General features: G+C 40.7%; 3 protein-coding genes across 3 annotated transcripts; 1 reads left to right on the forward strand and 2 right to left on the reverse strand.

Moving 5' to 3' along the window:
• Positions 1-407: 407 nt before the first annotated feature.
• On the reverse strand, positions 408-3,035 carry tex26 (testis expressed 26). Its single transcript, XM_008276634.1, has 7 exons — positions 2,613-3,035; positions 1,779-1,863; positions 1,529-1,691; positions 1,271-1,427; positions 988-1,167; positions 743-907; positions 408-632 (listed from the first exon to the last, which is right to left on the reverse strand). Exons 1-7 carry the CDS (start codon positions 2,914-2,916, stop codon positions 547-549), a joined length of 1,140 nt encoding a protein of 379 aa, XP_008274856.1. The 5' UTR covers positions 2,917-3,035; the 3' UTR covers positions 408-546.
• Positions 3,036-4,727: 1,692 nt separating this feature from the next.
• LOC103353583 (high mobility group-T protein-like) lies at positions 4,728-7,319 on the forward strand. Its single transcript, XM_008276635.1, has 5 exons — positions 4,728-4,864; positions 5,967-6,123; positions 6,224-6,369; positions 6,463-6,637; positions 6,739-7,319. Exons 1-5 carry the CDS (start codon positions 4,728-4,730, stop codon positions 6,871-6,873), a joined length of 750 nt encoding a protein of 249 aa, XP_008274857.1. The 3' UTR covers positions 6,874-7,319.
• An 18,219-nt stretch (positions 7,320-25,538) lies between these two features.
• LOC103353599 (olfactory receptor 52E8-like) lies at positions 25,539-26,507 on the reverse strand. The gene has a single exon (XM_008276653.1). The coding sequence runs from the start codon at positions 26,505-26,507 to the stop codon at positions 25,539-25,541; it is 969 nt and encodes a 322-aa protein (XP_008274875.1).

Below are 26,507 nucleotides of genomic sequence, written 5' to 3' on the forward strand. Positions count from 1 at the left end.
GACGCAGACCCCAAAAACTCGCAAAAAAAGCCAAGAACAGACAAACAAAAACGCCATCTGCATCTCCACTGCTCCCGCACAAATGTGGTACAGCTGTGTGAAATTAAAATATGAAAAAGATCGAAGAAAAACCAAAGTAAATAGCTGAAAACACAGGCAGTGGGTAGGAGCCGCTGCAACTGGCTGCCACTCTGGCGGCACCATAGCAACAATATATATATATATAAATTTATATAAATTTAAATAAAACATACTCCAGGGACTTCCTATTATAGCTTCTGCTTCACACTAACCAAGCGTCTGAAGCTGTCATTTCATTTACATTGCATTGCTAAAATTGTGTTAACCTTGCTTAAGATGCAGATGTTTAATTATCACAACATGCAAGTTAAACTTAAAAATTCTGACTGACACGTTTATTTTACAATATATTACGCTACTGTGTTCACATAAACACACAAACACGGATAATCGAGCTACTGACATCAGCAGCGAGGTTCAGAGAGGTCCCGGCCAGCTTGATATCCATTCAGGTGAGCAGGAATTTCAGACGACTGCTGGAAGTTTATTCACTTTCTCCCCGTTGTTTGGACAAGCATCTCTACTCAAAGCTGATTTCACTGCCTCCTTTTCTGCAAAGCCGGTACGACAAAAACAAACATGTTATCTGTCTGTTCAAATCAGAATCAGGGAGTAACCTGTTAAAATGCTGAAACATTCAAAGACTCGAACGGATGCTGACCCTCCTCAGGTAAAATTCTGTGCAGCTGCTGCAGCTCCTGAGGCAGCAGGGACTTCATCACAGATGTGACATCGCCGACTCTCTTTCCATAAAACCGGTCATAGGTTGTCACATCTGATCCCTTCTGCTTCTGAGTGTGGATGTGTCGTTGCACAACAGTTGGGACTGTAACACACGGAGGAAGATCAGCTAATAGGGATGACGGGAACTGGTGCATCTGTAGTGGTTTTTCCAGTGTACAGTACCTATGCCACAGCAGGCCAGGTTTGGATCTTTTCTGCAGCTGTAGTGGAAGAGATTGCCCAGCAGTTCAGGCTTTGGCTGGCGGTAATTGGCCCTGATCTCAGTGTCAGCAGAGAGTGGTGTATGGTGCCTGTTGTGCAGCCGCGCAAGTCGTCCTTCTGCTTTATTGATGTCATCATACCCTGTCAAATAAGTTTCAATAAGCTGTAGAGAGAAAATGTCTGATCTGGAGCCATGCTGACATGCTCTCACATACACAAGTCTGACTCAACAATAGTGTCGCACCTTGAGGCAAACCCATGAAGTCACATGCGTAGGTGGAGCAGTACTGCGCTGTCAGTGCTTTACGTATCTCCCCCTCAGATGGGGGACATTTCCAGGGGAAGGCAGCATACTCAGAGTTCCGTGCAGCGTCCCTCGGCATCCTCCACATCATGAAAGACTTCGGGGGGAAGAAAGCTTGCTTTAAAGGTTACGATACACTATGAGAGGTCAAGCATGGCATCTTTGTATTACTGAGGTTAACACAGCCTAAATACCAACCTGGCTGGGATGCGGGTTGTTTCTTCTCTGTCCCGAGGCTGTTCCCGTGCGAATGCATTCAGGTCTACAGGCTGGCTTCCAGTAAAAGTCCTTATTGTATACAGTTGAACCAAAAGGTCCAGACTTTGAATAGGAGTCTATAAATGATGTTGACATTGGGCACCTAAATATGCATCAAAACAGAAAAACAATTACACACACGCAAGCACGCAAATTCTGCACAAACTTAATCCCCATAAATAGAACTTACAGCAGAATCTCAGCAGCTGAGTTTGGCTGGTAGACAAACTGTTTTCTGTAAGATGTTTCAAACGGATCCCACCACTGTTTGCTCTCTACGAAAAAGTACCATTAGATTGAAATCTCTTTGAAAAACCAAGCAAATTCTGCAAAACACACGTCACTCAGGGTTTAAAATCAGGCTTTTCAATATAAATAGTAAAAGCACGATAACACACACTCAATATGCTGCATAAAGCTCTGCATTGTAATCCCACCTCAATCATTTTTAAGTTCCTTTATATTTACTTTCTGATAATTAGTGTAACTTAACTATAATTGCAACGCTACTGTAGCATACTACAATAAAAAAGACTGTGCTTTACTATTATATTTCTAACTGCTGTTCAGTTCTTGTGACTATTCACAGTAAAATGCTGCAACTACAAAAGTGAGGGGGACAAAAACAGAATTTTGGAAAGTGAAGGGGACACATCCTCTGCAGCACAGTGGATATTACACGCTTGCTTACACTCACTCACAACAGCAGGTAGGAACCAAAATTACCCTGAGGCCAGGGGGCATTGCAGGGGGGAATTAAATGCGACACTTCAGCAATATTATTGGCATTGCTGTAGGTGACAATTTCAGTATAACTACATGAGTAATCGTGATCAAATGTGGCTCTTTAAGTCCAAATAGTACAGTGGAAATATTCTAAATTTAAATAAAATACAGAACAATATGACAACTTTACACCAATGTGTAATAGAAAAGTAGGAAAATACACTGAGGCCTGCTAAATCAAACGTGTTTCTGCATTTCAAAGCTCAGATTAAGTTACCTTCAGGTTTCATTGGTTTACCTTTCGCTGCCATTGGTGAGTGCTGTTTTGCTTTGCCACCTTGTGTTACAGCTGTTTTCACTGCGCTGAAATCCTTTCCACTTCCATTTCCAAGATGAATGTTCACGTCACAGACGGCTTGCTGAAAAGTGTGACCGACAACTGTGGATCCTGACGCCACGTACAAAGCTTCACGTTCAGGTATTAGCTTTATCTGTGCCGAAGCAGAGCCGACGCCGGCAGCATGTTCCCAGGCACTGTGGTTATGGAGACCCACAACATTTAAATGGCTGCTGGGAGCTGCTCGGTGGGGGAGATGTTGCATTAAACATTCAGCCTCGACAGAGATGTCTTATTTATGAATGTTGCTGATGGTGGTGGGAAGTATATTACATTTACTCAAGTACTTAACCTAAATCTAATTCTTACAGAACTACTGCAGAATTACTTGGGTAACTTAATTTAATGTTAATTAATCTTTAGAGAAAATTACTGCAGCCTACTTCCTTCTTTGTCGCACTTACTGTGTATAATATTTTACCTGTTGCTTTACAGATAAACATGCTATTTACACATTGTTTAGAGATGAACTGCACATAAAGTAGGTTAAAATTCTTGCCGCCCTCATTCCTTATGTAAATAGCTCTACAATTTATAATTTAGAGAATGAATCCTCCAGATTTGTTTGTGCCTTTTTTTCCCCCCAAAAGCTTATATGCCAGTCCTCTCAGTGCGCTGCTCATGACTCAAAACCAAAGGCAATAAGGCTTTTAAGGTTACGGCACCCAGGCCTGTTTCCATATTAAATCCTGTCCCAACATCAGCAATTTCAAATCAGAAATAAAGGCTCACCCTTTTTCCATGGCTTTTACTACTTCCTGAAGCTGCTCTCGTCATGTCCACTCTTTATTTCTTTTTATCGTCCTGCTGTTTAGTGTTGATGGCTGGTCTCGGGTTTCTGTTCTGCTCTTTTGCTGTTATAGTTCCATCTCTTCAATAATCCAGCCAGTATGCTACACTACGGCCATCTTGTTTGCTCACAGGTTTCTTGGTGTATCATTTTGTAGGGTCATCATTTTAATTTGAAATCAGTCCAGTAAATAACTATGGATAATTATAGTGCAGGGTTTTAGGCTTAGTATTTACTTTAGTTAAGTAAATTTGTATTTTATCTCATTTGTAGGGTAACATTTTAATTACTCTGGTAAATTCCTATCATAAATAACACTGTAGCTTCTTAACCTTAATATTCAAATTTGTTGAGTAAAGTCGTAACAGCAATCTCATTTCTCTTCTAAAAGCACTTTAGCTCAGCAGCTGCTGTTTTAGATACGCTACATACATAACAGTGACTTGACTGGAATAATCTAGTTTCATAGTAGCTTTAAAAAGGAACTTTTAATACGGCTTGGGTTTGCTCATCGCCGTCAACTACAGTAAACTGATTTGATTTTAATCTATCAAACTACATAACAATAAAAATTTGCTTTACACTGATGAGTTACTGCATTGAAATGCTGCTTAGAATAATAATAATAATAACAATAATGATGATAATCCAGCAGAATAATGCCACAAAGGTTCCTGGAGGTAACTTGTGTGACAGATCTAGCTCAGAAAACATTAAAACTAAAATAAAGGCGGTAAATCTAAAATGTATATGGAGGACTAACAGGCTAACAGTTGTGCCTAATGGAATAATAAGTAGCATTGAGTAAGACTAATTAAAACTAGAGCAGAAAAGTAAAAAGCAATACTGCCAATGGCACTAAAAGAATAAAGTAATATTGTGCATAAAAATGAAATGTTACACATGAAATTGTTCAAATAATATAAAGTATTATGTCCTTAGGATTGTTAGTTGATGATGTTACTTTGATATCAGAGTGCAAGAAGTGATTTCACATAGTAAAGCACACTGATCCACCGCTCAGCTCCGCTCCTGTGTCTTCCTGCTTCCCTCCATGTTCCTCTGCACTCACACCACAGACTTTTATTCAGTCTATGACTCAGACGCATCCACCGTCATTCAAGTTTAGCGCCGCCGCAGCGTCGTGTTGTGAAGAACCAACCGAACAACAGGCAGCAGTGACACACTGCGTCCAATAAGATACTCCAAGGAGTTGGCGGCAGCCAATGTCCGACAGCCGGAGCTCCGCACACAGGATAAACACAGACGGATCCTCGGAGCCAAAAGACCGCGCACTGACGAAGCTTTTCGTCCCATTGTTTGAGACGTACGGACGCACAGCTGGTCGCATAGCGCTGAGGGGGTAAGCAGCAAAATCCTTATTTTACCAACAAAGCGAGCGGAGTGTGGCTCTTATGAATGAAACAATGATCTGGGATATGTTTGGCACGGACCAAATCAACGTTGTACTGGTTTAGTTGCATTGCTGGGCAGGACGAGAATGCTAACTCCGTGTCAATCTGCTGCTGTTGAACGGCGTCTTGCTAACTTGGCTACGTAGTCACTGACCGCTGACATTAGCCGCTGCGGCGAATAACAACCACAACAGTGAGGATGTCCTCCGGTGACCGGGTTAATATTCACTACGCTCGGGTTCAGCGTAACGTTCGTTAATGTGCTACCAGCTAACAGCGACTAGCCTGCTCCGCTAGCCTGGTAGCAATGGCTGCTATCATAAAGGCTAGCGCTAGCTGGTAGCTTAATGTAGGTTAATACCGCTGACCGGTGCTGAGGCAGCCCGAGGTGCGGCGATACAGGCGGAGCATCCTTCTCCCACATCAATACCACTTTCACTGGAACTTTAAATCCAATAATCCATACCATCCAGACGGATTTTTAACGAAACCGGATATTGGACAAAAAGGACGGAGGGCGTGTGAAAACAGTGCGCCAGCCTTTGTTTGCAGTGTAATCAGCCATTTTAATAATCGTCTCATGAGATGAGCACTGTGGCATGCAAGCTAGCTTACAGGCTAACGCTAAAAGCAAGAAGACACAAAGCGAGAGCCGTAATGGCTAACAGCTAGCGGACAATCAATGGAGGCGGAAGCTAATGCTAATGTAGTCATCTACACCCCCCAAGCCGGCTAGCTACACATTAGCCAGCCTTCATACGTAATGTGTCCCTTTTAGCAACTTAGTATTATATCACTGTGGGTGAATACTGAAGCTAAAGCACCAATAAAAGAATATGTAGCTGATTGCAATTTTAAGTGAAGCATCAGTTTGGCCTCATCATACAATGGATCATCAGTCACTCCAGACACCCTCCTCCCACCACCCGATTTAAACAATAGATGGAACTGACAAAGCAAGAGGCACACAATTGAGCAGGGGCATATTTAGATTTTTTTTGTCACAGCTGTATACATTTCATTCAAAGCATATTTTTCCTCCCTATTTAGTAAAGCCAAAATGGTGAAAGATCCAAAGAAGCCAAGAGGCAAAATGTCCTCATATGCCTACTTTGTGCAAACATGCCGAGAGGAGCATAAGAAGAAGCATCCAGATGCCTCTGTCAACTTTTCAGAGTTCTCCAAGAAATGCTCTGAGCGATGGAAGGTAAAGTATTTTAATCTCCATATGTGTGTCTTTAATTATTCTCTGAATCCTGTATTTTCCTTGAAGGATGTTCTAAAACTGATTCTGTTTTTCCTCGAAGACAATGTCACCAAAAGAGAAAGGCAAGTTCGAAGATATGGCCAAGCAAGACAAGGTGCGCTACGAGAGGGAAATGAAGAATTACATTCCCCCCAAGGGCCAGAAGAAGAAGCGATTCAAGGACCCCAATGCCCCCAAGAGACCACCGTAGGGACCATAATCAGCATGTACAAAGCACGATTATTTCTGTAGAAGCTTATTATAGTGCATTAAACGCCACCTTTCCCGCCCTCCCCGCAGGTCTGCATTCTTCCTGTTCTGTGCAGACTTTCGTCCCAAGGTAAAAGGAGAGTATCCTGGACTTTCCATCGGGGACACGGCAAAGAAGCTTGGCGAAATGTGGAATAGCTCATCTGCAGAAGACAAGCAGCCGTATGAGAAGAAGGCAGCCAAGTTGAAGGAGAAGTACGATAAGGTAAATAGCCATTCGGGGAACATATTTTATTGCCTGATGAGATACAAGCTTCCTTATTAAAAGAGTGTGTTGTATTACTGACAAACCCATTTCCCCCGCAGGATATCGTTGCCTACCGCACAAAGGGAAAAGTGGATTCAGGATCAGCTGCTGCAGCTGACGACGACGATGACGAAGAGGAAGAGGAGGAGGTCGACGACGACGAGGAAGACGACGAGGACGAGGATGATGAGTAGAATGTGCAGGGGTGGGACCCGCAGTTTTGTTTATGCCATATAATCCTAATATACTCAATTCACCATCTTGAAACAGAAGTCAAATTGAACAAGAACATGTGTATATTTAATGTTTTTAAGATGTACAGTGTTATTCTCCTTTTTTTGTAAAGTTAACACTACATATCTTCAGTTTAAGATTTTCTAGTGGTAGTTCTTTATCCCTGCCATATTATGTAACAATTTAGGAGGACTACAAATCAGTATGAAAGTAACTAGTCTTTAGGTGTTACAACTCAAAAATGAGATTTCTGGGTTGGTAGTGTATCTTTCTTTGTTTTGAAAACTATTTTTTTATGTGCTGTCCCAATGTCTTTTTATTGTTCTTTGAATACCACTCTAATATCAAATGCAGCTGTCGACATTCAAGAATGTCTTCAATAAAGGTTGTTTTTTTTTTTTTTTAAGAAGTTGTTTTGTTTGTTTTTTTTCTCCATCCTCTTATTTTAGCTGTCTTGACATCTCCGTGCGTACCAGCGAGTTATCAGAGACTCAGCGCGTCGAGCACGGAGCTCGTCAACGTAAATAGACTTCATTTAAAAAGTGAAGCAGGTGACTGCACAAGTCAATAAGTGCAAGATAAGCTGACGTGGCTTTGTTCCTGTTGTTGCTGTCAAGTTTGGTTTAACAAGGGTCGCTGAAAACACACAGTCTTGAAATGAAGATGGAACACTATTCATACCTTTATTTTATTATTTTGAACAGTTTCTAATACAATGCAAAGTTCGATTTCATGATATTGCGTCTGGATAAATAAAACATGCTTGAATTCAGGAGCAAAGAATTCAAGAATATGTTAGAAAATTCATTTTTGATTATTCTATTAATTCCAAAAAAAGATCGCCCAAGGGATATGATTTGGAAAGCGCTAATGAATCCACACCCTGCGGTATTATTTAGTTTGTAAGTAAATCCTCCAGTTGATCCTGGTCCTGTACTTCAAACAACTGAGATCCAGAAGGTGGCGCCCTGATTGTACAGTGTGGGAAGTTAAAAGTTTTAACTGCTCCTTGGGTCGTGTGCCTACAAGCGCTCAGTCTCCATCAACAAGGTCAGAAACACTGTTGCAGTGGAGAGTCACTGGTCAGATAAATAAATGTAGCTTCCTACAAATCTTTGCTAACAGAATGTTGTCTTCTCTCCCGTATGTGTTACAATGAAAATCCACCACCTAAAAAGGATGTTTCATGTGTATTGCATCAGAATTTAGTAGAAATTAAGCACATTTTTGCAAAGAATAGGTCTTAAATGACCGTACAACGAGAAACAAAACAAGAAGTGGACCTGATGTTCAGTTTCAGCTTCATCACAGAGCAAACAAAGTCTTTTCTGTTCAGGGGGAGACCAACACAACCTGCCTGTTGTAACAAAACCTCCCTGGTCACACAGAGGAGTTGACTTTTGGTCAAATTCTGCTTCACACAAACAGCTCCGGACACTGATTTCTACTAAGCACAGTGAAAATAAAGTGTAGTATCATGCTTCTTTTTTTTAATCTCACCAAAGTGCGAAACATAGTGAAGAAAAGTGCTTTTTGTTTTTTGTGTGTGCTTTTCCCCAGTGAGTCAAAGCAGGGGACCTTTTGTTGATCCCTCGCTGGGATTGAGTTGCCATTCCCCGTAATTGGAGACAATCTCACAGTCATGGTGGCCTCGCAGTCACTTAAGGGGGGTTCACATGTCCATTTATCAGGCTTTTCTCAACAGCGCTGTCCTTCGGCGCCCAACACGTAACTGCCCTCTTCTCCGAAGTGTTTGCAAATATGAATGAAGCCACAGTGGTCTCCTTTCAGCGCGTCCAACACACAAACTGGCTCAGAGTCCTTGCACGTAGTTAACATCAGGGTCACAGCGGTTGTTTTTTTTTATTCTAGACAGCAGTAATGACGTTCCTTTGTGTACATTACGTGCAGTAATTCGGTAAGAGGTGGTGATTTAATTTTGCATATCAAAGAGAAATTAGAATACATTCTCTCCCAGGAAAGTGTTGGTTTCTCGTTATGTACTCAGACGCGGTACACAATAAAATCTACATTCCGCTTTAACATTCTGTGCTGCGGCATCATGTCAGCTCTCTTTGAAACCTGTGATTCAGAGTGTCGATGTTGTTTTTTTTCTCTTTTCTCTCCTTTTACCCGCTCAATGAATGGCTTGCGGTCTCTGAATGAATTCCCCCATCTGACATGCAACAAGAAAGCCTCCCTCCAGGCTACCTTACTGCGGGCAACTGTTCAAAGAGTCCATTTCATGTCTACATCGAGTAACCTCAATAGCAAAAATCCATGGAGGGAATATAAAACAGACTGATTCAGCAAAACACACTAGGCTAAATCATTATTGCTCTTTTTTTCATCCTTCTCAGAACAAGGGGTTTGTTTTATACAGAAAGCAAGGAGTAATTAATTTAAAGATTATGGGGCATGTTTTCTTTTGAAATACATACAAATGCAACAAACTTTTAATCTGCTTCATTTTGGAGCCCTAAAGGAACTTTTTTTTTTTTCTCTTGTGGACTCCAGGATTTGCATAGAGTGATGTCAGAGAGGCGTGCCAGTCAGGATTACAAGCTGAGAAGATTGGCTAATCACTATGGATACAGCTTTTATAGTTTTGTGTGGAGGTAGTGTTGAGCAGTTTCCAGGACTTCACTTTTTAATGCCGCTTCTGTTTTGTTTTGGATCTCGTGCTCTTACTTGATTTTGTAATTATGACCAAGAAAGAGGTACTTAGGAAGTAAACAGTATGATGGACTCTACTGGACAATGGAGAAAATATCTGATTGTATTGTTTTGTTTTGTGGTAAGTCAGTTTGTTCATTACAACTTGTTTATCAATCTGCTTGGGTTTTGATCAGATTTAGAAGGTTGCAGTTGTATTTAAATATGTGTAACATTAAAACAAATCTCCCATCCGATCATGTGGTTGTTTCAAAAGTTGTACATTGATGCACACTCTACTTTCCAAAAACTGCGAGTTCTTTGCTTCCTCAGGTGTTTAGCACTGCTTCCACTCACGAGCCTTCGTCTGGAAAAGCAGCAAATGTGAGCAGTGAGACGGAGTTTGCAGATATTGTCTTAGGGCAGCATACGCTTCCCTCCTGGTATTATACATCTGTTGATGCTGTGCTGAAGCATGGCACAGTCAGCACCAATAACAGATGGCAAACACAGATGGCTTTCTCCAAAACGGTTTATTCATTTCAAGTGAAAGAAGACACAGTACCAGGTTAGTCATCTTTTCCTCATGGACGCACCCATGCTGTTGACAACCGTTTATTCGGTTATTTTTTGAAATGTGTAGCTTTATCAACACTATTTCTTATTTCTGGCATTTAAGACGGTTAAAATCCTTCTATTTTTTGACAATAATGTTACCAAAAGTTTCCTTTTCATCCCACGGTTGTTGTGTAAATTACCCTGTAATTATGCATTATCCACTGTGTTGACAGGAACAGTTGTGGGAAAAGTAGAAACGCAGTTTGGGACTCTCACGCCTATCACATACTCGGTTCAGGAGGATGACGGAGAGAACCTGTTCCTGCTCAGTCGAATCTCAGGGGAGTTCCTATTATCCCGCAGCCTGGATTTCGAAACACAAAGATACTATATTCTCACAGTGGCGCTGCAGCAGGGGGATTCGCAGGTATCCAGTGTCAGGGTTTACTTCAATGTGCTGGATGTGAACGACAACCCCCCTGTTTTCAGCCAGCATGCCTTTTCTGCATGGCTGCTGGAGGACACAGAGGTTGGCACATGCTTCCTGTGGTTGAATGTTTCTGATAAGGATGATGGTAAGTCTGTAAAGTACATCTGAGAAATTCCCACAATGCTTTGGTTTTAGATCTTACCAATATGAGATTTAAGCATCATCAGATAGATACTTTATTAATCCCAAATGGACATTTCAGTGCCACTTCATGTAAACCAGAAACACAATGAAAAGCTACATTATATGCAATCAAATAAAGCATAAATCAAAGTAATAAAAAATAGAATAAAAACGAAGGTAGAGTTCATTGGGAACCCTCCAGTGTGTGTGGTCAAAATACATAATTTACAGGTTACAAGTAAAGGTCGGCACACTTTTAGGCTCCAAACAAGTACTTTAATTCTCTTTTTCTGACTTGGAGTTGCATTTTTTGCCCTGCCCCATGTGAGAGCTTCTCTACTGCTTCACCTTTTATGAGCAACGATGATCAAAATCTATATTTCAGAGTGAATTCATCATCTAAATGTGTTTCTGCAAGCAGTTACATGATTCCAATTGATTGGAATTTGAGAGAGTGAAGCCCAACTGTACAAATATATAAAACAAGACACAGAGGAAATCCTTGTTTTATGTACATTACCACAGACAACCTATCCATTTTACATGAGCCGTTCAAAGTCTTTTTGAACCGCTCATGTAGGCTCACCATAAATCCACGATTTATTTTCACTATGCTGCTTCCATTTTTCATATTGGAGCTGCTCCTCCAGCGAGGGATTTGTGGGTCTAAGCAATTAATGAGGGTCAAATTCACAACCAGCCCTGCATCTAACAGTTCAGCTCAAACTAATGAGATGTTATTGCCATACATGATAGCGATTTCTTTGCAAAAAAAATTCTGCCCTTTCTATAATTAGCGCGAACATCACCCGGATCTTTCAGTACTCACACATGCTATGAGTAGAAAAGGCATAATTTATTTTCACATATTTTTTGCCTCACTAGGCAAGTCAAAACCCAACATGACTGTGTTTACCTTAAATTATGTACCTCATTATGTTCTGCTAAAAATGGTGCCTCAGAAATGCAGCATTGCGAAGAAACAGAGTTCTGCAGAGACAGGATGTTTCCAGTGTTTTCAGACCCTTTTTGTTTGTTGCTAATGGATGTTTTATAATTACAGCAAACATGTCTGAGGAACAGGAATTTGCAGAGTGCATATTTTTTTGCACCGTGATTTACAGCTAATCCCGATGTAGTGCATAACCTGACAAATTTGGATTTATAGTGAATTTGTATTTGGCGGATGTGTTTCTTCTGGTGAAAAATGACATAAATGAGTAAGAAAAGACAGCAAGACATTGTACTAGGGATGTTAATGATACATGTTTAACTATTGCTATGTTCAAAAATACTCATATAGTTATATTTAATGGCAGCACCTTTATTTGTCACCACACCAATCAAACTGTTCCTACAGCTTGGTGATTTTTGGATATTTCTTTGACAATGCAGGGGTCACTTTTGGCTTTCTACCACGACCATTGACATTTTTCACAATGTGGAACTCCTTTTACACTTTGATTAAGCTTTGTACTGCTGCCCCTAGCACATGAAAACACTTGGACATGAGCAGCCCTACTGCACAACTCTCAGTGAACGACCCTTATAGAACCACAAAGCTGTTTGGTTCTAATCATGACTTGTAGTTGACTAATAACTGACTAGAAAACTACTGCATGAACTTACCAGGACCAGCTCACATGAAGTCAGAAATTCAGAAAAAGAAGGTAGAAGATATATAGAAATAGTTCATTTAAATATCTGACTCGCTGTATTATCACTTATGTCATTTTCAACCAGAGGAAACCTATTGGTCAATTAAAAATTCAATATAAATCAAAATTTGGCATCTGTATGAGTAATCTTGGGTTGAACTCTATATATTGAAAAATGCTGTCTTGTGAAAAATACTTGTTTGAATATCTATGACAAATGCATTAATCAAGTTTGAATACAGAAGCAAATGATAGAGGTTGTCCTCCATGTTACTCTATAGCAGGGGTGGGCAATCCTGGTCCTCGAGGGCCACAGTCCTGCATGTTTTAGATGTTTCCCTCTTCCAACACACCTGATTCAAATGATCAGCTCATCATCAAGCTCTGCAGAAGCCTGATAACGATCCTGATCATCTGAATCACGTGTGTTGGAAGAGGGAAACTTCTAAAACATGCAGGATTGTGGCCCTCGAGGACCAGGATTGGACACCCCTGCTCTATACCAACCCTTTACCTTGAGGCCATACCATCATTTCCCATAAGTCATTTTTTATGTTTGCCTTTCCTCCAGGTGACAACGGAGAACTGAAGCTGAGAGTAGTCAGTGGTGATGAAGAGGAAGTGTTCTTCATCCACTCAACTGGTAATTTGTGCCTGAACAAAGAGTTAGACAGAGAGAGACGATCCTCCTACAACCTGACCGTGACGGCCAGCGACTGCGTCCAGCCGGCGTCTTCGCAGCTCACCAGCACAGCTCACGTCGTGGTGGTTGTCGAAGATGCCAACGACAACGCTCCAGTGTTTGTGTCACCCAAAAGTGTTAATATCCCAGAGGACACCCCGCTTCGTTCTGTTATAATGACTGTACATGCTGAGGATTCAGACGCTGGATTCAACGGGAAGCTTTTGTATGATTTAAGCAACACATCTGGTGGGATGTTCAGCATCGATAACAGAAGTGGAGAAATATACCTGGAGGAGATGTTAGACAGAGAAGAGGTAGATACGCTGATTATCACTGTAACAGCCACAGATGGAGGCTCGCCCCAAATGGCGACCGCAATGAATCTCACCGTGCATGTTGAAGATGCAAATGATCATAGTCCTGAGTTTTTACAAAGTGATTACAGCCTGACGGTCAGAGAGGACATCCCCAGAGGAACGAGCCTGTTTCATGTTCAGGCTTGTGATCAGGATATTGGGCCGAATGGACTAGTGCGTTATACGATTACCCAGGTGACTCCGTTCGTTGTGGACACAGTTCGAGGTGTTGTCACAGTCATGGGTCGACTGGACCGAGAAATCGACCCAAACTACACCTTCATCATAACTGCTGTAGATCAGGGAAACATGCCCAGATCTGCAACTGCTGCTGTCAGTGTCACAGTGTTGGATGTCAATGACTTTGCCCCCCAGTTTTCTCCAGAAACACTCATCATACACATCAAAGAGAACGAAGAGGATCCATCTGAGCGAACACGTCAGGTGCTACTGGGTCTCGGTGAAGAAAGAGTTCACAAGTGTTGATAAGAGAGTTTCGACGGTAATGTCTTTCTCTTTTTTTTTTTAACAGGTCTCAGCTTTGGATGAAGATTTAGGGGTCAACAGCCAGCTTACCTATTTCATACAGAGAGGAAATAGTGATGGTTTATTCTCCATCACACCAAATGGCACATTTCAAATTTTACACAGTCTAGACAAGGAGAAGGAATCGCTATATATTGTCACCATTACTGCCGTTGATTCAGGTAATTTAAGTTCAAGTTCAACTACGAGACTCTGAATTTAACATGTAAACAATACCTTATCCAAAGTATTTCTACAAACAGTCGCCTAAAACAGTTTGTTGATCAATTTTGCTTTGTCATTTGAAGGATTTCCACCTCTAACAGGTACTCTGACTGTACATGTCATAGTGGAGGATGTCAATGATAATCATCCAGAGTTCACTGAGGACGTCTACAACACCATTGTGCCTGAGGACAGTCCTATCGGCACTGTGTTCGCCATGATAACCGCGTCCGACATTGATGAGGGTGTCAATGGGGAAATAAGGTAAAATGTCACCACTAAGAAAATCATTTCATATTTGTAAGTCTTATTGATCAGTACTTTGGGGGAATGTTCTTTTCAGGTTAGAGTTCTTCAGCTGTGACCTTTTTGATATCAATGCTTATTATGTCATGTTTGTCATCAGAGCAACTTTCAGGATGCTATACACAGGATGTATATTTTTTTTATATTTAGGTATTTCATGGAAGACCTTGATGTACCTTTTGCCATTGAGGAAACATCTGGAGAATTGTTTACAACCAATTTCCTGGACAGGGAGACAGTAGCCATTTACAGGCTGACAGTGATTGGCAGTGATAAGCATCCTACGCAGCCTCTGTCAAGCTCTGTGCTTGTTACCGTACTTATTGGAGACATCAATGATCATTGGCCCCAGTTTATGGACAGCCCTTATGTGGCCTACATGCCCACCGGGTTGGCTCCAGGTGAGACATTATACTTCCACTTGACGGTTATATATTTCATTCCAAATAACACTGATAGAGTTGAGAGGAGAATTTCATGTTTTTTTCATGTTGTTTTTCTACAGGTTCCGTTGTGTGTGCAGTAAGAGCAACAGATGGAGACACTGACATGAATGCAGAACTACATTATTCGTTGTATGGACCAAGTTCGGATTGGTTTTCCATCGATCCGTACAGTGGCACTGTTTTCACTTCAAGCGCACTCCAGAGAACCGAGGATATTATTGTCAATGTGCACGTGGAAGATGGGGGAGAAGATCCTAGATTTGACACTACTACCATCAGTATCAGGTTTCAGGATATCTCTGAATTCCCACAGATGAATGTGGATGTTCTGAGTTATTCCCTCTCTGAGGATGAGCCAGTGGAAACGCTGGTAGCTGTGGTCTCTGCAACGAGCACCAGAGCTGAACCCGTCTCTTTTTATCTGGCTTCCGGAAACTTTGAAGACACGTTTCATGTGGAGCAATTAAGTGGAGCACTGACAGTGGAGAACCCTCTGGATCACGAAAACAAAAAGGAGTTCTCTTTGTTGATAGAAGCCAGAGACTCTGGCTCGCCTCCCTTCTCATCATTTTCAGTAATTTACATAAACATCACTGATGTAAATGATAATTTCCCACAGTTCACTCAAGAGGAGTACAGATGTGAGGTTTTTGAGAATTCCCCACCATCCGCGGTTTGTGATGTTCTCGCCGTTGATGCAGATTCTGGCAATTACGGCACAGTGCAGTACAACATAACAGAGGGAAACACTGATAACTTTTTCATTATTGACCCTGAAAATGGTTTATTGAGCACCACTGGAAGCTTAGATAGAGAAAATATTCCTGAATTCAACCTAACAGTCGAAGCTGCAGAGCTCGACAACCCTCTTCATAAAGACAGAACAGCTGTTATCGTCACTGTGTTAGACAGAAATGACAACGCACCTCGTTTTTCACAGATTTTTTACACAGAGCTGCCCGAGGATGTTCCTGTTGGACACACAATTATACAAGTCACCTCAACTGATGATGATACTGATGCTAATGCGGTGATTAATTACTTCATAACTGACCAAAGTGATGATATGCTTTTCAATATTGATGTCACCACTGGCTACATCACTGTTGAAGGACGTTTGGACAGGGAGGTGCAGGATCATTATATCTTGAAAGTACATGCAAACGATTCAGCATGGAGCATAAGCACAGATGTCACCATCGTCCTTTTGGACGTCAACGATAATAGACCTGTGTTTTCTGATCACCTTTATACTGTTGTCCTTCTTGAAACAAAAGATAAAGAGGTGCTTGTCTTGCAAGTTGTCGCTACAGATGTAGATGTTGGACAAAACAGTGAGATTTTCTATGTTATTGAACCTCCAAATGAGGAGTTTTGGGTGAATGCTTCCTCTGGAGAAATCTTTACAAAGCAGCCACTGATGCTACGTGATTCTGCTTTTGAAACCTATCAGTTCACAGTTATGGCTTTTGACTGTGGCAATGTTCCCCTGTATAGTAATGCCACTGTTATAGTAAGATTGGAACAATATAACCAACACCCACCAATGTTTTTACCTTTACAGCCTCTGATTGCTGTTCCATATCACCTGCCGGTGGGAACCGAGGTGGTCCAGTTTACAGCAATAGATCAGGATGTTAACAGCAGTGCTCATATTGAGTATATCTTAAATGGAGGTAATGCATCTGATTTCTTTAGAATTCAAGCTGACAATGGAAAAGTAATCTTAAATCAAACTTTGGCTGATGCTGAAAATCTGTTCCTCACTTTATTCGTCTTGGCTAAAGACCCAGGCACCCCCTCCTTAACATCACACACTGAAATCACTTTTGAAATTACTGGGAGGAATCAATTTGCTCCGAGCTTTAGTAAACCTCATGTTATTTTCTCTGTCCCTGAGGACTTGCCTGTAGGATCAGTAATTGGGAAAATTCAAGCAGAAGACGGGGATTATGGTCCCAATGGTGCAATCATGTACTGCATCACTCCAGAAAATCTATATTTACCATTATCTGTCGGAGACGTCTCTGGACTGCTAACTCTGATCAAAGAACTTGACTTTGAAAAAGAAAGTACTTATTATTTCCAAATCAAAGCCAAAGATGGTGGGTGGGTTTCTAAAACTGGCATGGTAGATGTTACAGTGACGGTTATGGATGTGAATGATAATCCTCCAGTCTTTTCATCTTCGGAGTATACCACGTCAGTCCCTGAAAACTCAGAAATTGGAACTAATGTTCTACATGTGACGGCTACTGACAATGATTCAGGTACCAATACACAGATATCCTACTCTCTTATTGCTGGCCATGTGGACAAATTTGCAATTGATTCAAGAAATGGCACAATCACCACTTTGGTTGTCTTTGATTATGAGCAAGAGCACATCTTTGACATAACAATCAAAGCTTCAAACACTGGTGGACCTACTTTATTTAGTTTAGCACATGTTGTCATCCAAATCTCAGATGTCAATGAGTTCACACCTAAATTCAAGAAGAAAGAATTCAACTTTTCAGTATTTAAAAATGTGAGTATTGGAACTCTGATTGGAAAAGTGACAGCGACAGATTACGACCAAGGTTCTGAAGGTCAGGTGTTTTACTTGATGTTTGGCCAGAGCAAAAGTATGGGCTTTGAAGTAGACAAACTTTCTGGAGAAATACACACCACCAACAGTTTGAGAAAACAAGGCAACAGCCATGTAGTTTTAAAGGTTCTGGCAAAGAACCCTGGTGTTATTACTGGCATGGATATAGATGAGACTTTGGTCCGCATCAGTGTGATCGACACAAATGATCCCCCTACGTTCATCTCTACACTGTATGTGGCAAATGTTCTGGAGGACAGTCCAGCTGGGACATCGGTGGTAACTGTGAGTGCTGAGGATCAGGACTCCGTCTTGGACTGGAATCGTTTCTTCTTCAGCATTGAAAACGGAAACACAAACTTCGCTTTTGCCGTTGATCTGTCCAGCGGTCTTATCTCAGTGAACTCTTCACTCGACAGAGAACTCTGGCCAGTTTATAATCTGACTGTTACAGCCACTGATAATGGTTCTCCACCTGCCACTGGGACAACTACCGTCATCGTGACCATTGGTGATGTTAACGACAACGCCCCCAAACTCATATCAACCGAGGCTCAGGTGAAGGAAAACCAACCTGAAGGAACTGTCGTCATCAGATTAAATGCATCAGATTCTGATTTACCACCAAACCAGGGTCCTTTTACGTACTGGCTATTAAATCCCTCTACAGTTAGTGCTTTTTCACTTACGACTGATGGAGTTTTACTCACCACACAGGCTGTTGATCGAGAACAAATCTCTACATATCAACTCCTGGTGGTTGTTGGAGATGCAGGATTCCCTTCTCCACTGTCATCTACAGCAACACTCCTCATCAGGGTTGTAGATGAAAATGACAACCCTTCATTACCAAGAAATATCTTCATTGAGGTGAAATATTTTGGCAGTTCTTTCCAAGGAGGCATGATTGGAAATGTGCATCCTGAAGACGAGGATGAGGATGACACATTCAGCTGCACCATCAAAAGTGGGCCGGCTAACATGTTCGTAATACCTAATGGCTCATGTGAGCTGTGGTCGGCTCCTTTTCAGGGCGAGGCCACATTTAACATCACCATCGAAGCTACAGACCAGCTTCACTTCCCAGTTAACAACAGCATCTACGTAAACTACAAAGGCTTCACAAATGCCTCTATAGACAGCTGTATATTGTTCTATGTGTCATCATCGTCAGTGGAAGAGTTCTTGTCCAATAAGTATTTGAGGTTTGTGAAAGCTCTGGACAGTTTGTTTAACCTACAGGCCTCGAAGACTCATGTATTTGGAATCAAACATATTGGCAGTGAAATCCTCCTGCTGGCTGCTGTCAAGAATTACAACGGCCAGTATCTTAGCAGAGAGGTAGCTAGCGGGATATCTGCTGGACATAAGAAATTACTGGAAGCTCAAAGCAACGTGACCATTTCTCACATCACCAGTGACCCGTGTCTCACCAGCCCTTGTCAAAACAGGGCTTCCTGCAGCAAAAACATTTTCATCAGCCAGGAGGTTGCTGTCCTGGAAAGTGTAGCGGTCATCTTTGTGTCACCGCAGAAAGAGATTTTTAATTGTACCTGTCCAGTCGGATTCACTGGTTCACTCTGTGAAGGTGACATCGACGAATGTGAGGTGAATCCCTGTGAGAATCAAGGCACATGTGTGAATACTGCGGGAAGCTTTTACTGTCACTGTCAGAGTGGCTTCTCCGGCTCTGTCTGCTCTGCTGATGGAGATGAATGCCTGAAGGTGAAGTGCCAAAATGGGGGAACTTGTGTTCCCTCTCAGGATGGATATTACTGTCACTGTGTGCCTGGATTTGAAGGTAGACTTTGACATATAAAAAAACAGATTACTATGTGCTTACAGAAGCCAGAAATTCTTTCAAATCTTTGCCATTTTTCATTTTTTCAGGAGAAATGTGTGATGAGTTCATCGATCACTGCAGATCGACACCATGTGTTGAAGGCAGCTGCATCAATTTACAGACTGGTTTCAACTGTAATTGTCCATTTGGTAAGAAAAAAGGAACCTTTAAAGCTAAAGTCAATCATTTTAGCAAGGCATTTATTGGTAACATTAACATACTGATTTACATTAAAAATAACAATGTCTTAATGGTGACATTTGTCTTTATTGCAGGAGTCAGTGGAGTCCACTGTGAGGAACACAGTTTTGGCTTTGAAGAACTGTCTTTCATGGAGTTTCCCCCGCTGGATCGCAGGACTAATTTAATCTCTCTGGAGTTTGCGACAGTGCAGAAGAACTCCCTCCTCCTCTACAATCCTGGAGGATCATCCAGCAGGGATTTCTTGGCACTGGAGATACTGGATGGAGCCATACATCTCTCTTATGACCTGGGGTCAGGACCTGTGAGGCTGCAGACACACAAACATGTTGCAGATGGATCCTTTCACAGTGTCGCTGTCAAGAGGATTGGAAATGTGAGTCTTAAACATGTCCGTACACAATCAAACAACAGTTTTAAGTGGGAGAAGTGAATTTGAAAACACTCATGTAGAGCTATTTGTGTTCAACAGATGTGTTCTTTGCATGTGGACAACTGCACAGAGGTTGAAAACAATGGATTTTGTTTTTCAAAAAGTGATGGCAGCATCTCGGAAAGGTAGCATTAAAGCAGTAATTACTAATTTAACGTTTCTGTTTTTAGGATTGACTTGTGTCAATCATTTTTCTTTCTCTTTCTTTATGTCCAATCAGGACACTTGATGTTGGAAGCAATAACATGACAATTGGAGGACTGAGGACTATCGACTTTATTTTGCTGCATCCGACTCAGATAAAAGTCCACGACTTTGTTGGATGTATTCGAAACATTTACATCAACGGCATTCTGCTGAAACCTTCAATGGCCGTCACAACATATAACATCTTTGATAGGTAGGTTCATACATTTTTAAAGCTTGTAGAAGCTTGAGGTAAATGACCAACGCAGTCTTTAAATTTTAAATATATGTAGGTTTAATACAGAAAATATATCGCTCTGTTGTTTCTATACATGCCTGGATTTCAGCAGCATTTCTTGCATTTTATATTTTCTAAAGGTGCCCTCGAGCATCAGGGTCGCCGTGTCTCAGTGTCCAGTGCAAGAATGGTGGTGTGTGCCATGACCTTTGGTCTGACTATCTTTGTGAGTGCAAAAGCCCCTTTACTGGAAGAAACTGTACCAAAGGTAAAAAAAAAAAAAAAATCTATGTAAAATTAATTAATCATTAAGTAGTTGTTAATTGAGTAAATGATTAATCTGTGTTTCCTTTTTGAACAGAAATGACAGAGGAGCTTGTCTTGCGATTCAATGGGAGTGACTACATTGAATATGTTATCAAGGAGAGATTTAAGAGAGACTACCTGATAAAACATGTGGTGGGTGTTAAAAAGGAGGCACACATAAGAGACCAAACTGTGATTAACATCAAATTCAAGACCAAAGAAGATGGAGTTTTAATGTTCATTCTTGGACAGATGGGATACATTATGCTGAAGGTAGGTCTGACATGTATTTACATAATTGCTCATCTTGTTTTTATATGTGTAAAACACTTTATTTCTTCTAAATCAGATAAAAGACAGAAAGCCTGTGTACATTTCCAAAGACACACTGTCAGGACACCTGTCAGAGCTCATTGTGGACTCTCCTGTGGCGGACGGAGTCTGGCATGTCCTCTCCTTGTTCAACAAGAGACAGAGCACTCTTCTGTCAGTGGATGGTAAACCACTCTTAAACAGCACTGACCAAAGTATGGATGTCACTCCTTTAAGCGTGGAAAAGATCATCCTTGGTACGGCTCCAGCAGGAGACACAAACCTCCAACAGTTAGGTAAAGATACACAGTGGATCTGATGACTTATTTCATTTATTTAAAATACTAATGAATAAATTATTTACGAAACAAAAGCCAGAAAATGCACAGCACAGTCTTGTACTTGTTCATGTCTATCTTTCCTCCCTGATGCTCAGCTGATGAGTCTTATACAGCAACATACTGAGTTATTTCATTTCTTGCAGGAGGTTTTATTGGGTTAAGTGTTCCTCGCTGTTCACTTCAATCCCTCTAAGTGTCACCTGTACGTGTAAAGTTGCATGAAGTGTTGGAAAGTCAGTGGAGTCACACTGACACCGAAATGTCTTCATTCTTTTTATGACAGGCTTCAGTGGCTGTGTGCAGTACTTCAATGTGACTGGTTACACTCTGCCCATCAGCGGTCACAGTTTAATGGTGGATGTCTGGCCCAGTTCAACCCTCACCCACTCCAGCTGCAGCTCTCCAGGCGTTTGCTTTCCCTCGCCGTGCTCTGAGGAGGACACGACCCACAGGACCTGTCTCTCAAACTGTCAAAACAAGACATGTGGACCGGCTGTGCAGAGCAGGTCCTGCATATGTTTACATAACGTCTCTGACTATTTCTGTGATATCTGTATCGACACAACGGAGGGCCGTGACCGGTGCTCTGAGGTGCAGGGCACCGCACCTCTGTGGCTCATAGCTGTGGTTCTGCCTCTAATCTCCATCCTGGTGATCACAGGAATGCTTGTTGTCCTTTATAGAGTGAGGAAGTGGGATGCAACATGTCAGAGGGAGAGCTTACCACAGAAAACAGAGCAGGGGACCGACAACATGGCTTTTTGTTACGGTGACAACGTACTGGTCACAGATGCTGTGTCTCCAGAAAAAGGGAATCAACATGAACCAGTGGGTGTCGATCAAGGGAGGTCAAGTGTGGAGTTTTACTGCGACACCAGTCTGTCCAGTGCTCAGCAGGTGCCAAACAGTGAGCTGGAGTACTATGAAATTGGCAGCATCTGTAGTGCATATCACTCAGACAATACGTCACTGAAGCTCAGCTGGCACAAGCATTTGTACAGCACAAAATGTGTAAAAGCAGGCGCCAAACAATGGACGGATTTGAGGATGCTGTTTGCAGGGTTTAAGAAAGACACCTCCAGTGAAGAAAAAAGCCCCACAAAGCCTCCAAATGTTGCTTTCCTAAACCAGCATCTATTAACTAAGCTTGATACAGAGCAGCCCCGACAGACACTGCCTTGTTACATTAAGAGATTCCTACACCCAGAGATCCTGGAGCCAATACAGTGCCTCACTTCTGAAGAAATTAGCAAACTAAACGCTCCTCTGGAGCAAACAATGCCACATCAAGCAACCCTGAAGTCTGGACCTACTGAGTCCACCATGAGGATGGAAGTCTCCTCAGAGAGTGAAACAGACAGCACATTCACCTGCTCAGAGTCAGAGTACGGGCAGTTTTCTATCATCAGTGGCAAGAAATATATACATGACCAGTCATCCCTGCCAACCTGCAATTTAAGGCAACAAGGCGTCCTGCCTGTCAGCTCGTTCTTACAACAAAGCTGCCTCTCTGCTGCAGGTCAGGATAAAACAGAAAGCACTGCCTGTGGTATGTTTGAGCAATGGGAAGATATTTTACATATGCACCTGCCTTTTAGCAGCTATGCTCCTGTGTTTGAGGATATTGCACGTCTACCAATTGAATCCAGTTTTAGCTATGATGTGCAAAGCGACATAGAGGAAATCATTTGATCGTCATTATATAGCAGTCCGCTACCTACAGACTATGGACATATTTCTGATGTAATAAAACTGTTAAATGTATCTTATCAAAATAGATTAACAATATAAATGAATGACATGGACATCATATATTTTTAATTGGACTTGGTATTGAACAGCAGTGAAAGATGTGTTTTGATTTATACTGAACCTCTTTTCATGTTTACTTGGTCAGTTTATTGGTGGTAAACTCTAAAGACGTTTCTGTTCAAAGTTAATTTTACATCCTCAGAGGAGCCAGAGGGTGTATCTGATAATGCCCTTTAAATATAGATATAAAACCCATGTGAAGACAGCAACATTTGATGTTAATGGCAAACTAATTTGTTTGTATGGCACTAATTAGGTCTTTAGGTGACTGTTTGTGTCATTTTGACATCAGAATATGCAGGATGCTGCTTGTAGATTATTTTCATGCACATTTCTATATGACCTTCATCAAAACACAAATGGGAAAGTATTTTTACCGAAGATAACAGAGAGGCTGCATCCTTTGCAGAACTGAAATAGTTTAGTTTAGTTTAGTTTAGTTTATTTATCTCAAACTCCATATACATATATAAAAATACAGAATAAGCAATGTATAAACAATACATACAGAAAAGATCTGATATAAACATAATAATGCACATACACACATCTGTCAACTCATATCTAGTTTGAGAAGGAACAGGATGACCTGTTATCTTCAAACACTACTCATTAGCAACGGTACAAGTCGCAACATCTTAATTAGTTGCATCAGCTTTTCATTTCTGTTTTTTTTTTTTTAAACAGTCTTTTCGCCACGTACATGTTACATTGATCAAAGCCTTCTTTCAATCCGTCCTTGTCGCTGTGTTTTATTTATTTATTTATGATACATTGCCTCTATTAACTTTATGTTTCCCAGAAATTAAACTGATTCTGTACATTTTGTTGTATTTCTGTTTTGATTTTCAGTGTTTCTTTTTTTTTTTTTTTTTTAATATTGGAATCAAATGCTCTGAAATCGTTTAACTGTGAAGCTGAAAATGCTGCTTTTTTTGAAAATTTTCTAAATGCTTGGTGTGCACAGCTTTGGTTGTAACCAGACTGCTTGTATTTTGTGTGTGTGTGCGCGACTTAATTAAAACATACTATTAAGCAGTAGTGTGTCCATGTGCAGGACAAATAGAGACTTCCATGTGGCCAGTCAAATTGCTCAACATAATCATCTCAAATGCAGAATACTGAAATAAATAAATGAGTATGTGCATACCCTGGATCTTTAAATTCTTTAATGCTCCCATATTCAAAAGAAAATGTCGTCACCTGAGCTTTTGTAAACAAATATATTTAAAACCAAATACAGGACAGTGAGTTTTTGCAAAGAAAGTTTACTCTAAAAATGGCAAATCTTTATGAAGGGATAAAAGTGAAGTCTGATGCCATTCACTAAGCTGGTAAAGAAAATCATAATCAACTAAACACGTTCGATTTTAAGATCTTTTTACTTTTTTGCTCTTTTTACCAGAGAGCCGATCAACAGGCTGAATAACAACAAAAACATCTTTCAAAACTACAACATTTTACCAACACATTTTTCTTCATCTTCTAATTTAAGGACTCTTAGTGTTGCAGCCAGTGTTCGCTCTATCAAACATACCCTGATGGTTTGGTTCCACCTAGTGGTCAAATTCAATTTTAGATTCCAAGCTGTTCTGTTTAGTCTGTCCCAGGTTTTACTCTTAGTACATTTTTTTCAATATACCTCTTTCAAAACATGCAGGTTAATATTATCCTGTCAAACATCATCTAAAAGTGCTGAAAACTTCCAACATGCACACTTGCAAATACAAGGAGCGAGATTTAACGAAGCACGGTATATTTTTAATAACATGTAGACAGATATTCTTAGTTTGCGGCGGGTTTGTTTTGCATTTAGATGCAGAACATCTCAGTTTTAGATTTTAAAAACTACAGACAGAAACAAATTTGGTCAGAAAACAAGTTAATTTGATCTATTATCAAACTAATCTGCAGGATTCTACTCGGCACTGTCTTTGTTTTATTCTCTGTGTTAATTTGCATACAGGAAGCTTTAGCAGATAAATTATGATTGGAAAAATATATATGTTAAAAGAAAAATATGAAGGTAGTGACATGAGTGAATAAATAAAACCCCTACAGAAAACTGAAAATTAACTTACAAATGAAAACAATAACAATAAAACAACATTTGACTTGAACATCTGTCATTTATTTATTTTTGTCGTGTTTTATTTGTTGTTTTTTGGCATAAAACAAGTTTAACAGATCTATGTCAGTCTGCACAAGACATAATAAATTGTAATAAATAAAATAAATGAATATTTTCAGTCTTGCACAGACACCCCTTGTATGTTTTCTCATTGCTGGTGAAGTAAACTATACTACTTTATATTTTACTTATCTGTTTACTTATTTTACTTATCGTATCTGAGTGCATTGCTTATTTTTCTGTTATTAAATCTCTGCCTCAAAGCCTGTTTAATATCCTTCGTCTTGAAACAGTAAATCACTGGATTAACCGCAGCGGGCACGAGGCTGTACGTCATTGTAATAATAATACGAACAACGAGACTAAATTGGAACCCTAAATTGTTTGCTAGGTAAACAAAGCATCTTGGCACATAATACAGGCAGGTTATAAAGAGTTGTGGAGCGCAGGTGGACAAGACTTTGGATTGTCTCTGAGTATGAGGCATTCTTAAAACAGCGACAATGATAAAAAAGTAAGAAAGAATGATGAGCGTTAAAGGAACTAAGAGCGTCACCATTGCATTTCCCACTGCAACAAGCTTAACATATGAGACTCTTTCACCACATCCCAGCCGAGTTATTGATATATGATCGCAGTAGCATTGCATGATGATATTAAGGTCACAGTAAGGCAACGTTGAAGCATGAAGCACAATCCCCATCATACGTATGAATGTTAAAACCCAGCACAGGCAACAAGCAATAGAAACACTTTTGTTTGTGAACACAAGAGGATATTTGAACGGAAACCAAATGGCAAAAAAGCGATCGAAAGCCATCATTAGCAAAATCAAAGAATGAATAGCTCCCAGTGAATGGACAAAATACATTTGTGTGAAGCAGACGTTGAATGACGATATCATGTCATTCCACCAGTATCTGGCAATGATTTTTGGAAGAGTCACGATTCCAAATGCAAGATCTGTCATTGCCAGGTGAAAAAAGATCAAGTATGTCGGTCTGTGAAGGGTCCGCTCAAGCAGGATGACGGTTAAAATAAAAACATTTCCGATCACGATAGCAAGAAAAACAATAAGAAGCAGAACAGACACCGGTCCATAATACTTTGGTAAAAGTCCAGGGAATCCAATGATAATAAAGTCTTTTATATTTGTTGTATTTGTGGATTTCAT

This window comes from Stegastes partitus, unplaced genomic scaffold (genome assembly GCF_000690725.1).
Source record: "Stegastes partitus isolate 25-593 unplaced genomic scaffold, Stegastes_partitus-1.0.2 Scaffold78, whole genome shotgun sequence".
Lineage (NCBI taxonomy): Eukaryota > Metazoa > Chordata > Actinopteri > Pomacentridae > Stegastes > Stegastes partitus.

Bases quoted from the DNA above. Each gene is read 5' to 3' on its own strand.
- LOC103353599 (XM_008276653.1), bottom strand. From the start codon at position 26,507: ATGAAATCCACAAATACAACAAATATAAAAGACTTTATTATCATTGGA.
- LOC103353583 (XM_008276635.1), top strand. From the start codon at position 4,728: ATGTCCGACAGCCGGAGCTCCGCACACAGGATAAACACAGACGGATCC. The intron at 4,865-5,966 runs GTAAGCAGCAAA...CTCCCTATTTAG, and splicing joins GGTCGCATAGCGCTGAGGGG to TAAAGCCAAAATGGTGAAAG. The intron at 6,124-6,223 runs GTAAAGTATTTT...TTTTCCTCGAAG, and splicing joins AATGCTCTGAGCGATGGAAG to ACAATGTCACCAAAAGAGAA.
- tex26 (XM_008276634.1), bottom strand. From the start codon at position 2,916: ATGCAACATCTCCCCCACCGAGCAGCTCCCAGCAGCCATTTAAATGTT. The intron at 1,864-2,612 runs GTAAACCAATGA...ACTTTTTCGTAG, and splicing joins CTCACCAATGGCAGCGAAAG to AGAGCAAACAGTGGTGGGAT. The intron at 1,692-1,778 runs GTAAGTTCTATT...ATGCATATTTAG, and splicing joins TCAGCTGCTGAGATTCTGCT to GTGCCCAATGTCAACATCAT.